The sequence below is a fragment of the Ovis aries genome, chromosome 2 (genome assembly GCF_016772045.2).
Source record: "Ovis aries strain OAR_USU_Benz2616 breed Rambouillet chromosome 2, ARS-UI_Ramb_v3.0, whole genome shotgun sequence".
NCBI lineage: Eukaryota > Metazoa > Chordata > Mammalia > Artiodactyla > Bovidae > Ovis > Ovis aries.
Genome location: NC_056055.1, coordinates 10,257,016 through 10,271,035, shown reverse-complemented (window position 1 = coordinate 10,271,035; position 14,020 = coordinate 10,257,016). Strand labels below are relative to the sequence as shown.

Below are 14,020 nucleotides of genomic sequence, written 5' to 3'. Positions count from 1 at the left end.
TTGCAGAGGGCCCGCGGTCGCCTCCTTCCCCTCTGCCCGCGGCGGCTCGGTCAGGTGGAAATCTCTCCATTCAAACCCGCGCGGGCCAATCAGAACCCGGCGCGCCGCCGGTTCAAAAGTGTGCTGCAGCTGGCCTCCCGCCTGGCGGCGGCGACACTGGCGTGGGGGCGGGTGAACCTGCTGCCTGGGTTACTGGGAGCAACACAGACGCCTCGAGTTACAGGCGCCCTCGCCCTGGCCCGGCGGAGCGGAGCCGCCACCATGGAGCGCTCCCTGCACCGTGTCTCCCTCGGGAGCCGGCGCGCCCAGCCGGGCTTGTCCTTCTATCTCACCACCTTTGGTAAGTGCGCCGCCCGAGGTGGCTTCGCTCTGCCCGCATGCCCAGAGAGGGCAGCTCCCTAGGGGGTAGGTGAGGCCGGGAGCACCTGCCTCCCGTGGTCATCCAGGAGGGGCTCAGGCCGAGCAAGCCTCTGGACACCACCTGCTGCTTGGCCATTGGTGTCCAGGGTAGTTGCTGCTGGCTGTCTTGGCTGGAATAATCGTGCCCAGTTAATACTTGAGAGATCCGGTCTGCCGCCGCTGAGTTTCCCATTAGCGAGCTGCTCGGCGTTAAATCAAGGTCTTGTTACTACATCTTGAGATCTGGGTCCTCTTTCCTTTGGCTCAGGGACAAGACAGGTAGGTGCAGGTCAGCCCAGGGGGCCTTGGCTTCCTGCGGGCTCACCTTGGACGCAGCAGTGTGGTGGCTCCCGTGGACACCTGACCCTCAGCAGGGGTGGAAGGATTCTCTCTTCCAGGAGTTACCTGGCTCTCCGAAGGTTCACAGGGCTGCCCTGGGGACTGGAGGTAGAAAGAAGTGGGCAGTAGGCACCTGCTCCCAAACCCCTAGATAGCACAGCCGAGTTCTCCCAGTAACAGCGGGGCAGCAGCCTTCCCAACGGTCTGGGCAAAGCCAGCCCCCAGAGTCCCCAGAGTGAAGATAATTAGCCCTGATCTAAGATGCAACCCTTCGCAGCCCTTGTCTCCTCACTGGTTCTGCAACTCTGTGGGGAGGGAGTTATATCTCCTCTCTGAAGACTTGAGATGTAGAGACGAAGGTCTCCCAGTGAGCCAGTTGGTGCCTAAGCTTAAGCCTTCTGAGATGCCATGTCTAGAACATTAAAAAACAAACAAACAAACTTCAAAACAGATTTTTTTTTAACACCAAAAGCATTTTGTATTGGGATATAGCTGATTAACAATGTTGTGGGAGTTTCAGGTGAACAGTGAGGGGATTCAGCCATACATGTACGTGTACAAGACAACTTTTATACAATTTTCTTTATGAAGGATGAAGTAGTTAGCGCAACGTAAGTGGACTTTGCCCACATTTCAAAGACAGGGCACCGAAGGAGTTACACCCTCCCTGGGGTTCTGGCTCTCCTGTTGAGAGGCCTACCTCTATCAGTACACTTGGGTGTTTACAACCTGCCTCTTCTCTAGAGGCAGGAGTGACGGAAAAGCAGTGGCTTGGCCCCTAGGAATGACCTGCCATCTGGCATCTTGGAATTCATGCGTCCAGTTGGTACAGGGTAACAGTAAGAGGAATTAACTTGCCGCCATTTATTGCATGTTTATCTTTCGCCATGCCACATGCCAAGTGCTTTCCCTGTGTCATCTCATTTAAACCTCCCAACTGTTAGAGGCCGTTCTCGTGAACCCCATGGGGATGTGGGGCTGTACCAGGCAAGGGAGGCTTCTGGGATGATCTGAGTTGGTGGGGCTGGGATGGTCAGGAAAGAGTGGCAGAGAGCTGTGGTGGCAGAGGCCTTGGTACCTTAGCTGTGTCCTGATTAAAAAGTAAAAAATGTGTTTCATTGTTTTTCCTCCTTATTATCATGGTAAGATGTATTCATTGTTAAACACAGTGAGAAGAAGAAAGTGAAAATCCCCAGAGAAAGCCATTGTTAACATGGTTTATATCCTTCCAGATTTATTTCTGTGTGTGTGCACCTGCCTGACTTTAACAAAATTGAGATCCTATTGTATGTACAGCTTTGTAACTCGTTTCATTTCCTTACTAGTGTGGTGGGACTATTTCCTTGTATCAGCCTGTATTCCTCTATTGAAGTAATCTCCTTGCCAGATCTGGGAAACTGGGGAGAGTCCAGCCCAGCAGGGAGTGAACGCCCTGCCCAGCCACGGCCTCCAGGCTGGGTTGGGTGGGTATCAGGGAAGGTTGCAGCGTGAACCAGTGACTGTGCCCTGAGTGAGCAGCAGGCGGGCAGGAACCTGGTGGGGTGGGGAACCTCTTGCTCTGTGTATATAGCCTCCTCTCAACTCTCTCTGAGGACAGACACTGGAAAAGTTTCCTCTGGTTTCCTGCATTAACTCTGTTTCCTTGACAAAATCAGCCCTCTTCCAGGCTGCTGGTTTTCTTTGTACACCAAATGACCTTTGCTTGTGAACGAGGAGTCTTATCAGCAGTTATCAAATGTGGCCAATAATTAGAAGCATCTGGAGAGCCTGTTAAATATACAGATTCCCAGGGACTTCCCTGGTGGTCCAGTGGCTAAGATTTCCCACTCCTATCGTGCCAGCCCCAGGTTCGATCGCTGGTCAGGGAACTAGATCTCACATACTGCAAGTAAAAAAACAACCAAAAATATCTCACAGGCAGCAACAAAGATCCTAAACGCTGCAACCAATACCTGGTGCAGCCAAATAAATAAATAAATAAATAGTAAAAAACAAAAGCAAAACCCCCTACAGATTCCTAGAATCTTCTCCTGAAGATCCTGGTTTAACAGGTTTGGGGTACAGTCAAGAAGTCACAGAAGTAGTATTTTGATGGTCAGCCAGGTTTGGAAGCTGTAGATTCAGAGTCCGTTTTAACAGCCACCGTGGACTCCCTTAAACTGAAGGTCTTTGCTAAGCTTTCCTCAATTTCCTGGCTTTCCCCCAGCATGGCAGGTAGCTCCTGGCCTTTAGCTGTGGGTTTTGCCAGGGTGGACCCAGACGAAGCTACTGCCTAGCTGGTAGTTTTCCTGAGCACAAACTGTTAAGGGAGGTAAATTTCCAGAATTCCTTTCAGGGAGAATACTGTATGGAATATGTTGTGGTTTATGTATTTGTATGTGTGTGTTTGTGTGCATGAGTACAAACCTTTGTCTCCCTCTAAGGGCACCTTCAAGTAATGTTAATTGGCCATACTTTTAAGTTGCTTTGTAGGAGATGGCCTGGCTTCAGGGGAGAGGAGTAAGTAAACTAGAGTTTGAACCTAACATCTCCAGAGGAATTTTTGTTTACGAGAAATGGTATAATTTGAAGAAGCCATTACTGGTGCTCATAATTTTTTTTTCCTTCAGGATTATATATTTTAATTTTATTAGTATATTTGCTGGCTTTAAAAAATAGCTTTATTGAGATATAATTCACATATCTACCATTCATTCATTTAAAGTATACAATTAAGTGGTTTTCAGCATATTCACAGAGTTGTGTAACCATCGCCACAGTCAGTTCCAGACCATTTTTATCACTTCAGAAGGAAACACTATACCTGTTAGTTTGAAAGTGAAAGTCACTCGGTTGTGACCAACTCTTTGTGATCCCATGGACTGTAGTCTGCCAGGCTCCTCTGTCCATGGCATTCTCCAGGCCAGAATACCGGAGTGGGTAGCCTTTCCCTTCTCCAGGGGATCTTCCCAACCCAGGGATGGAACCCAGGTCTCCCGCATTGTAGGTGGATTCTTTACTGTCTGAGCCACCAAGGAGGCCCTAGTTTACTACCCCCCAATTCCCAATCCTCTCCGTCCCTCAACTCTAAGCCATCACTAATTTACTTTCTGTCTCTATAGATTTGCTTATTTTGGATATTTCATATAAATGGAATCATATAACGTGGTCTTTTGTGACTGGCTCCTTTCACTTAGCATAATGTTTTCAAGGTTCATCCATGTTGTAGCATGTATCAATACTTCCTTGATTTTTTTGTGGCTGAGTAATATTCCATTGTATGGATATACCACGTTTGTTTATGCACCCACTAATGGACATTTAGATTGCTTCTGTCTTTCGTCTGTGATGAATACTGCTCTGCTACAAACATTCATACACAAGTTTTTGTGTGGACAAATATTTTCAATTCTCTTGCATGTATACCTTGGAATAGAATTGCTAGAAGGGACAAGAAGGGCTTCTTTAGTGAATAATGTTTAATAATAGAAGAAAACACCAAAAGGGGGAAGATTAGAGATCTCTTCACGAAAATTGGAAACATCGAGGGATCTTTCTGCCCCAAAATTGGCACAATAAAGGATAAAGAATAAAAAAGGCACCTAGTAGGTGCTGAAGAGATCAAGAAGAGATGGAAAGAATACATGGAAGAACCGTATAAAAAAAGATCTTAATGAACCAGATTACTACAATGGTGTGGTTAGTCACCCAGAGCCAGACATTCTAGACTGTGAAGTCAAGTAGACCTTAAGAAGCCCTGCTGTTAATAAAGCTAGTAAAGATAGTGCTAAATCATGTGCGACTCTTGCAATCCCATGAACTGTACCTTGCCAGGTTTTTCTGTCCATGGGTTTCTCTAGGCAAGAATACTTGAGTGGGTTGCCATTTCCTTCTCCAGGAGAACTTCCCATAAATATAGTGGTTGCGATGAAATTCCAGCAGAACTATTTATGTCCCTAAAGGACATAAATAAAGGTTTTGCATTCATTATGTCAGCAAATCTGGAAGAAGACCCACCAGTGGCCACAGCACTAGAAAAGGTCAATCCAATTCCCAATAAGGGTGGTACCAAAGAATGTTCTAACCAGCAGACAGTCGCACTCATCTCCCATGCTAAGGTCATGCTTAAAATCTTGCATGCTAGGCTTCAGCTGTATGCAAACCAAGAACTGTAGATGTCCAAGCTGGTTTTAGAAAAGGAAGAGGAACTAGAGATCAAATTGCCAACATTCGCTGGATTATGGAAAAAGCAAGGGAATTTCAGAAAAATATGTATCTCTGTTTCATCAACTACACTAAAGCCTTTGACCGTGTAGATCATGACAAGCTGTGGAAGGCTCTTAGGGAGATGGGAATATCAGAGCATCTTACCTGAGAAAACTGTATGTGGTCAAGAAGCGACAGTTGTCTGGAACCCTGTAAGAAACAACTGACTGGTTCAAGATTGAGAAAGGAGTATGACCGGGATGTCTGCCATCACTGTTTATTTAACCGATACGCCGAGCTCATCATGAGAAATGCTGGGCTGGATGAGTTACAAGCTGGAATCAAGATAGGCGGGAGGAACATCAACAACCTCAGATACGTGGATGATACCACTCTAATGGCAGAAAGCGAAGAGGAACTAAAGAACCTCTTGATGAGGGTGAAGGAGGAGAGTGAAAGAGCTGCCTTAAGGCTAAATATTAAAAAAAAATCTAAGATCATGGCATCCGGCTCCATTACTTCATGGCAAATAGAAAGGGAAAAGGTGGAAGCAATGACAGATTTCCTCTTCTTGGGCTCGAAAATCATTGTGGATGATGACTGCAGCCATGAAATCAGAAGACGATTGCTTCTTGGCAGGAAAGCGATGGCAAACCTAGATAGTGTGTTGAGAATCAGAGACATTACTCTGCCGACAAAGGTCTGTATAGTCAAGGCTGTGCTCTTCCCAGTGGTCACGTATGGTTGTGAGAGCTGGACCATAAAGAAGGCAGAATGCCAAAGAATTGATGCCTTCTAACTGGGGTGCTGGAGAAGACTCCTGAGAGTCCCTTGGACAGCAAGGAAATAAAACAAGTCATTTTTAAGGGAGATCAACTCTGAATATTCACTGGAAGGACTGATGCTGAAGCTAGTATTTTGGTTACCTAATGTGAACAGATGACTCATTGGAAAAGTCCTTGGTGCTGGGAAAGATCGAGGGCAGGAGAAGACGGTGTCAGAGGATGAGATGGCTGGACGGCATCACCAATACAATGAACATGAACTTGGGCAAACTCTGGGAGATGGTGAGGGACAGGGAGGCACGGTGTGCTGCAGTCCATGGCGTGGCAAAGAGTTGGACATGACTGGTTGACTGAGCAACAACAACAAGAATTGCTAGGTCAAATGGCAACCCTGTGTTTAACTGTTTGAGAAGCTATCAAACTCTCTTCCAGAGTGGTTGCACCATTTTACATTTCCATCAGCAAGGCTGAGGTTTTTGATTTCTCCACAATCTCACCAACACTTGCTATTGTCTGACTTTTTGATTCTAGCCATCCTAGTAGATGTGAAGTGGTATCTCATTATGGTCTTGACTTGCATTTCTCTGATGACCAGCGCTATTGAGCATCTGTCATATGCTTATGGGCTAATTATATATTTGTGAAAGTTTATTCAGATTATTTGCCCATTTAATTTAAAATTAACTTAAATAGCCAATTTCAGGACTGAAAGTGAAAGTCACTCAGTTGTGTCGGGCTCTTTGTGACCCTATGAACTATACAGTCCTTGGAATTCTCCAGGCTAGAGTACTGGAGTGGGTAGCCTTTCCCCTCTCCATGGGATCTTCCCAACACAGGGATCGAACTCAGGTCTCCCTCATTGCAGGCAAATTCTTTACCTGCTGAGCCACAGGGAAAGCCAATGAATACTGGAATGGGTAGCCTATATCTTCTCTGGTGGATCTTTTGGACCCAGGAATCCAACTGGGGTCTCCTGCATTGTAGGCAAATTCTTTACCAACTGAGCTATGAGGGAAGCCCTGATTCCAGGACTATTTGTTTTTTATTAAGTTGCAAGGGCTCAGTGGTAAAGAGTCTGCCTGCCAAGCAGGAGATGTGGGTTCAATCCCTGGGTCACAAAGATCCCCTGGAGAAGGAAATGGCAACTCACTCCAGTATTCTTGCCTAGAAAATCTCATGGACAGAGAAGCCTGGCAGATTACAGTCTGTGGGGTCACAAAGAGTCAGACATGACTTGAGTGATTAAACACTACCACCAAGAATTCTTTGTATAGGCTGAATACTAGTCCCTTATCATATATTATTTACAAATTTTTTTCAATCTGTGGGTTTTTTGACTCACTTTCTTGATAGTTTTCTTTGAAGCACAAATGTTTTTCATTTTGATGAAGTCCAGTTAATCCATTTTACATTTTGTTGCTTGTACTTTTGGTGTCAAATCTCAGCATCTACTGTCATATCCAAGATCACAGAGATTTAACTCTGTTTCTTCTAAGAGTCTTATAGTTTTGACTGTTAGATTTTGGTCTTTGAGTTTGAGTTTAAAAAGTATTTTTTAGAGAAGATTTTGAGTTAATTTTTGTATATGGTGTGAGGAAAGGATCCAACTTAATTCATGTGTATATGGTTTCCAGTTGTCTTGGGATCATTTGTTGAAAATGCCATTATATTGTCATTGGATGGTCTTGGCACCTATGTTGAAAATTAATTAACCGTACATGCATGAGTTTCTTTTCAGACTTTTAATTCTTTTCCATTGATCTGTCTGTCTATTCATTGGAAGGATGCTGGGAAAGATTGAAGGCAAAAGGAGAAAGGAGCAACAGAGGATGAGATGGTTAGATAGCATCACTGACTCAATGCACATGAATTTGAGCAAACTCTGGGAGACAGTGAAGGACGGAGGTGCCTGGTGTCCTGTAGTCCATGGGGTTGCACAGTCCAACATGATTTAGTGACTGAACAACAAAATTCTTATGCCAGTATCACACTATCTTGACTACTGTTGCTTTGTAGTAAGTTTTGAAATTGGGAAGTGTGAATCTTTCAACTTTTTTCTTCTTTTTCAAGATTATTTGAAATTATCTTAGATTTCCTGAGTTTCTATGTGAATTTTAGGCACAATATTTTATATAGAAAATATAAACCCAAGTTCATAAAAAGGTTTGATAAATATTTAAAGAGTATCTTCTTGAAAGGATACCAACTTATTAGCTTGCCTGAGGCAACAGATAATTAACCTACCTGGGATTCGGTCCAGGAGCTGAATGTGGTGAGTGGTCATGGAAGAGAACAGGTTGCCTTTCCTCCAGGGTGTCTGAGCCAGGAGCTGATAGGCAGTCTGGCCGTGTTTTGAGGGCTGCAGGGAACTGTGAACATTGGGTGGCACAAGACACAGCCCACCTCTCTTTAGAACTGTTATCCCCAAATGAACCTGCAGGATAGAAGTTGTGGGTAGCGGCTTTGTGAGTCGGCTCTAGAGGAAGTGACCGGAATCTTTGGTTCGCTAGAAGGACAAAGTCAGAAAGATGTGGTTCTGAAGGCAGAGTAGACTAAGGAATGTCATGAATCTACTGGGCATCTTCTTTGTTTTTCTGTGTTTGTTGTGCTAGTACCACGTTAGCCGGGACTTGTTGCTCTCCTTTCTCTGCCTCACATTACAAACTACAGAGATAAAAAGTCCATTTTCCGTAGTGAGAATGAAGCTTGGGAACAGATGCCAGGAGGATGTTGTGTTGGGCAGTGAGAAGTCAGGCCCTGAACTGGAGGCCCGCAACATGGCCCTGCCAGCTGCCCCTGGCTCACCTTGCTGCCCTGGGCCCGCAGTAGTCCCTGGGCTTGGCTGGGAAACCCACTGACCATGTCTCAGGAGCTTGTCATTTGCTGGTCAGGGTCCTCAGCCTTTATAGGCTTTCCTGTCGATTGGAGACCATTTGCTTGAGAGCATTCAGAAACTCTCAGAGTTTCTGGCCTGTCAATAGCCCTTTGTTCTCTTTTCCCATTCTGCTTTTTATGTTCTTTTTCTTTCTTTTTTTTTGCCATGCCACACATGGCCTGTGGGATCTTAGTTCCTTGACCAGGGATCAAACCCTTGCCCCTGCAGTGGAAGCATGGAACCTTAACCTCTAGACCACCAGGGAAGCCCTCTATGTTCTTTTTTTTTTTTTTTAAAACAAAACAAAATGAAACTCTTTATTATGAAATATAGCACACAGACAGAAAAGTGTCCCTCCGAATGATGTGCAGTTCAGTGGTTTCTCATGAAGCAAACACTGTGTAACTTTCCCTGGGGTTAAAATTGCCAGAATCCAGAAGCCTTATATTTGATGTGTAGTTTTTTTTTTTTTTTCATCATTCGGTTCAAAATATTTTCTAATTTTCAAGTAATTTCTTGTTGAATTCATTGGTTATTTGGAAGTATATTTCTTAATTTCTATGTATTGGGGATTTTAGTAGTTTTTTGTCCAATGTATTTTGCATCCTGTTAGTCCTTTGATGGCCCAGTATAATGTCAATTTTTATAAATGTTCCTTTTGTGCTTGAAAAGATCTGTAGTAGATGGGTGTAGGGTTCTTTGTATATGTCAGGTTTAGGTCAAGTTCGCTGCTTTTGTTGTTCACATATTCTGTCTTTGCTGATTTTTTTCCCCATCAGTTACTAAGAGAAGTGGGTTAAAATTCCTGTTATGACTGTAAATTTATCAATTTCTCATTTTAGTTCTGTCATTTTTTCCTTTATGTATTTTGAAGCAATAGTAAGAGCATACAGATTTAGAATTATTATCTTTCTGATGAGTTTAAACTCTCATTATTATGATCTTCTTTTAAGTCTTCGCTTTATTTCTAGTGGAGATAAAGTCTGCTTTTCCTGACGTTGACATAGATAGCTGGTCTTCTTTTGGTTAATAATTGCATATCTCTTTCCATCATGTTTCTTTAAATCTTTCTGTTTCTTTACATTTTAGGTGCAGTGTCTATTACAAATGGCAGGCACAGAAATGTTATTTTTTCCTTCGTAATACAGACCTGGAATGATCTCTTCCTTTAAAATGATCTTTATTTGCTTCTGTCAGGTGCTTGAGGTCACTAGCAATCTGGAATAACCTTAATTCAGTGTTAGGGACTGAGATTGCGTTGAGCTGCAGTCCTGTGCGGAACTGTGTTTAGCTGTGGTTTCGTTGCTGTTGTTGCTGTTCAGTCCCAAGTCATGTCCGACTCTTTGCAATCCCGTGAACTGCAGCATGGCAGTCTTCCCTGTCCTTTACCACCTCCCACAGTTTGCTCAAATTTATGTTCATTGAGTCAGTGATGCTATCTAACCATCTCATCCTCTGCCACCCAATTCTCCTCCTGCCCTCAATCTTTCCCAGCATCAGGGTCTTTCCATTGAGTAAACTCTTCACATCAGGTGGCCAAAGGATTGGAGCTTCAGCTTCAGCTTCTGCATCAGCCCTTCCAGTGAATATTCAGGGTTGATTTCCTTTAGGATTGACTGGTTTGATCTCCTTGCTGTCCAAGGGACTCTCAAGAGTCCTTGGATTAATATGGGATATTTCCAGATTGTGCAGTTTGGTGATAGTGAGTATGGTTTAAATCTATCAAAATTCTTTATTAAGAAAATCAAGGACCTCAAAAACTGAAAGTCTTCTTTATCCTCTGTCATACTATAGTGATTTATCTTAGAAGTGTATTTTCTTAACAATTTTTAAAATTGAAAAATGGCTTGAGAATTGAGATCAAATTTATGTCATCCAACTGTGGAGGCAACATGAGTATGTATTAGTTATCTACTGTGTCATAACAAATGGTCCCACTAAGTGTTGGCTTAAAAAACCAAACATTTTTAATCTCACTGTTTCTGTGTGTCAGGAGTTTGGGGATGGCTTAGCCAGGTGGTTTTCTCTGAGAGTCTCTCACAGAGGTTGCAGTCAAGACGCTAGCTGACTTGTGCTGGCAGCGCAATCTGCTGCTGGAAGGAAAATCAGCTTGGGAAGCCACATTAATGTCAAATTTCACAGGAAGCAGAGAGTCCGATGAATGGGGTTGGATTGATCCATCAGAATTTTTATTCCGCCCCAGCAGCCCCCTGCTCACTGTTGTTTTGCCAGCGTGGACGCATGCATGCTCAGTCACTCAGTCGTGGTACCATTAAATACCAGGGCCGCTTTTTCCAAATGGAACTCAAGATTCTCCCTCCTTAAAACAAGACGCTTGAAATTCTACAGGGCCACCTCCTAAGAGCTGGGTGGCTCCAATTCCTCAGCGCCACTGCAGCTACCATATCTCCCTTGGAGGGCAGGGAGTGAAATTGATGACATAACCCCCTCTGAGTGTTACCAATCGGCTCCATGCAGTCCCAGCCTCTTTGTGTGTTTGTCCTGTTATCGTCCTCCTTCCTGTGGCTTTCAACGCATGGCAGTTCTTAAATGGGGAATTGATTTAGAGGTGAATAGAGTTTGGAGGTGACTGCTGCTCCACGCTAGCCAGACAAGTCCCTCAGATCTGTATTCTCTACATACCCCCGCATGGCATGAATTCCTTCTAGGACACAGTCTTGCTGAACCTTGCATCCAGCAGTGGTCTGCCACCTCCATCTTCTTCCTTCCTTATCTGGGCAGGTCTCTCCCTGATGGTGTCCTCAGAGTCAGAGCTCATCTTCCCACGGTCCTCTACTTAGTAAGATCTGCTGGATGAAATTTCTTTTGCCAGCTTCCATACCTTTATCCCCACAGTGTCCAATGAGCCTGAAACCCCCAGGTCCTGGACCAAACAGAATTTGGGTTTGTTGCCATCCCTGCCTGCGCTTTTGGAAGCTCACTCTCATCTAGTATTTTTCCTGCTGTGCGGGGCCTGTCTGGCCTCCATTCACCTCTGGATTCCTGCTCCCTGCTATGCTCCTGCAGGCTCTCTGGGTACCTGGCACCACCGCCCTTTGTAGACAGAGTTGGTGCCCACCTGTAGACCCACGGGAACTGAGGCCAGGCCTTTTCCAGTGCTCCTGAACACCCGATGAGGATGACTTCAGGTCCTCTAGCCTGAACTTCCTGCGCACTCACAGCCCACACCCTGCGCCAGGGGAGAAAGTGGGGATATTGTCAAGACCAGAGATTTGGGGGCTTGTGAGGGCCTTGATGAGCTGTTACCTAAACCCGCTGAAGGCCCCAGGGATTCAGCCTGACTTCCTCTCCTCCCGGTGTTTCATTTCTCTAGACATGGAGACGTTCTTGGAGCCTGCCCTCTTTTGGGCTTCCTTTTGGCTTCTAAGCAAAGGAAAAGCCTTGTCATGTGTCTGATGGCTCTCTCTGCTCCTGGACCCCAGGGTTTCATTGGCAAAGGCAAAGTACACAGAAGAGTGTTTTGTAAAACCAGTTCTGTGCACAGGAAAGGAGCTGGAGTTTGGGCATAGTTCTGGGCTCTAGCTCTGGCTTGACCTACCTTGGTCCCCTTGGCTCAGGGCAACTCACCTTCCATCTCTGGGTGAGACTGTTCTGGCTACCTAATGAGAAGGTTGGACAAGGTGATTTCAGGAGCCTCAGATGTTCAAGTTGGACCATAAAGAAGGCTGAGTACTGAAGACTTGGTGCTTTCAAACTGTGGTGCTGGAGAAGACTCTTGAGAGTCCCTTGGACTTCAAGGAGATCAAACCAGTTACTCCTAAAGGAAATCAACCCTGAATATGCTTTGGAAGGACTGATGCTGAAGCTGAAGCTCCAATACTTTGGCCACCTGATGCCAAGAACTGACTCATTGGAAGAGACCCTGATGCTGGGAAAGATTGAGGGCAGGAGGAGAAGGGGGCGACAGAGGATGAGATGGTTGGATGGCATCACCGACTCAGTGGGCATGAGTTTGAGCAAACTCTGGGGAGGGTGTGCCTGGTGTGCTGCAGTTCATGGTGTCTCAAAGAGTTGGACATGACTTAGCAACTGAACCACAGCAACAGACATTCGATGGATTGTGCTAAGGGGGAGGACAGAGAGGACGGGCATGGCTGAGGGAATGCTCCCACACTTCATCGTACCCTCCTTCATCTGTGAGCCTGAGGATGGGCTGAAGTAGGGTTGTACTGCCCCTGGGGGCCTGGAGCCTGGGCTGCTGGGTTTGGTTTCTCTGTTGTAACAGGCTGTAGGCAACCTGGCCTTCCCTGAGGAGCCCTGTTTGCAGGCCCTGGAAGGGGAGCTGTGTGGAGCTGTGCAGACTCACCTGGTTTCTGAGTGGGTCTACACCCCAGGCCTGTCCTCTGCTCTGGCTCCACTCTTGCGCTTGCTCAGGCCCCTGTCCTTAGCCCCTGGGCTCTGAGTTCCCTGAGGGCAGGCGCTGTTCAGATCTGCCCTTCCTTCCTCAGGCCTTTGTGCAGAGGGCCAGCATAAGTTTATCAAATGGAATTAGTGACCCCTTGTGTTGGGAGATTTCTCGGTTCCGATTTCTAGGAGAGGGCTATTGGAAGGTGACAGGTGTTGGGCAGCACAGTGGTTCTAGTGGCCATGGGAAGCCTGATGTGTTTGGACTCAGGTTGGCTTTGCACTGGTTCAGTTCAGTTCAGTTCAGTCGCTCAGTTGTGTCTGACTCTTTGCCACCCCATGGACTACAGAACACCTGCAGCCCTGCAGGCTTCCCTGTCCATCACCAACTCCCGGAGCTTACTCAAACTCATGTCCATGGAGTCAGTGATGCCATCCAACCATCTCATCCTCTGTCATTCCCTTCTCCTCCCACCTTCAATATTTCCCAGCATCAGGGTCTTTTCAAATGAGTCAGTTCTTTGCATCAGGTGGCCAAAGTAATGGAGTTTCAGCTTCAGCATCAGTCCTTCCCATGAATATTCAGGACTGACTTCCTTTAGGATGGACTGGTTGGATCTCCTTGCAGTCCAAGGGACTCTCAAGAGTCTTCTCCAACACCACAGTTCAAAAACATCAATTCTTCTGCACTCAGCTTTCTTTATAGTCCAACTCTCATATCCATACATGACCACTGGAAAAACCATAGACTTGACTACACGGACCTTTGTTGGCAAAGTAATGTCTCTGCTTTCTAATACTCTGTCTAGGTTGGTCAAAACTTTTCTTCCAAGGAGCAAGCGTCTTTTAATTTCATGGCTGAAGTCACCATCTGCAGTGATTTTGGAGCCTCAGAACATAAAGTCTGTCACTGTTTCCATTGTTTCCCCATCTATTTCCCATGAGGTAATGGGACCAGATGCCATGATCTTAGTTTTCTGGATGTTGAGCTTTAAGCCAACTTTTTCACTCTCCTCTTTCACTTTCATCAAGAGGCTCTTTAGTTCCTCTTCGCTTTCTGCCATAAGGGTGG

General features: G+C 45.5%; 1 protein-coding gene across 2 annotated transcripts in view; it reads left to right on the top strand.

Moving 5' to 3' along the window:
• Window positions 1–219: 219 nt before the first annotated feature.
• RGS3 (regulator of G protein signaling 3) overlaps window positions 220–14,020 on the top strand; it is a 136,387-nt gene continuing 122,586 nt past the window's right edge. For both annotated transcript variants that reach the window (XM_042242856.1, XM_027964095.3), the window contains exon 1: window positions 220–340. In XM_042242856.1, the coding sequence (XP_042098790.1) occupies window positions 262–340 (79 nt within the window). In that variant the 5' untranslated portion in view covers window positions 220–261. The remainder of the gene's footprint in view (window positions 341–14,020) is intronic.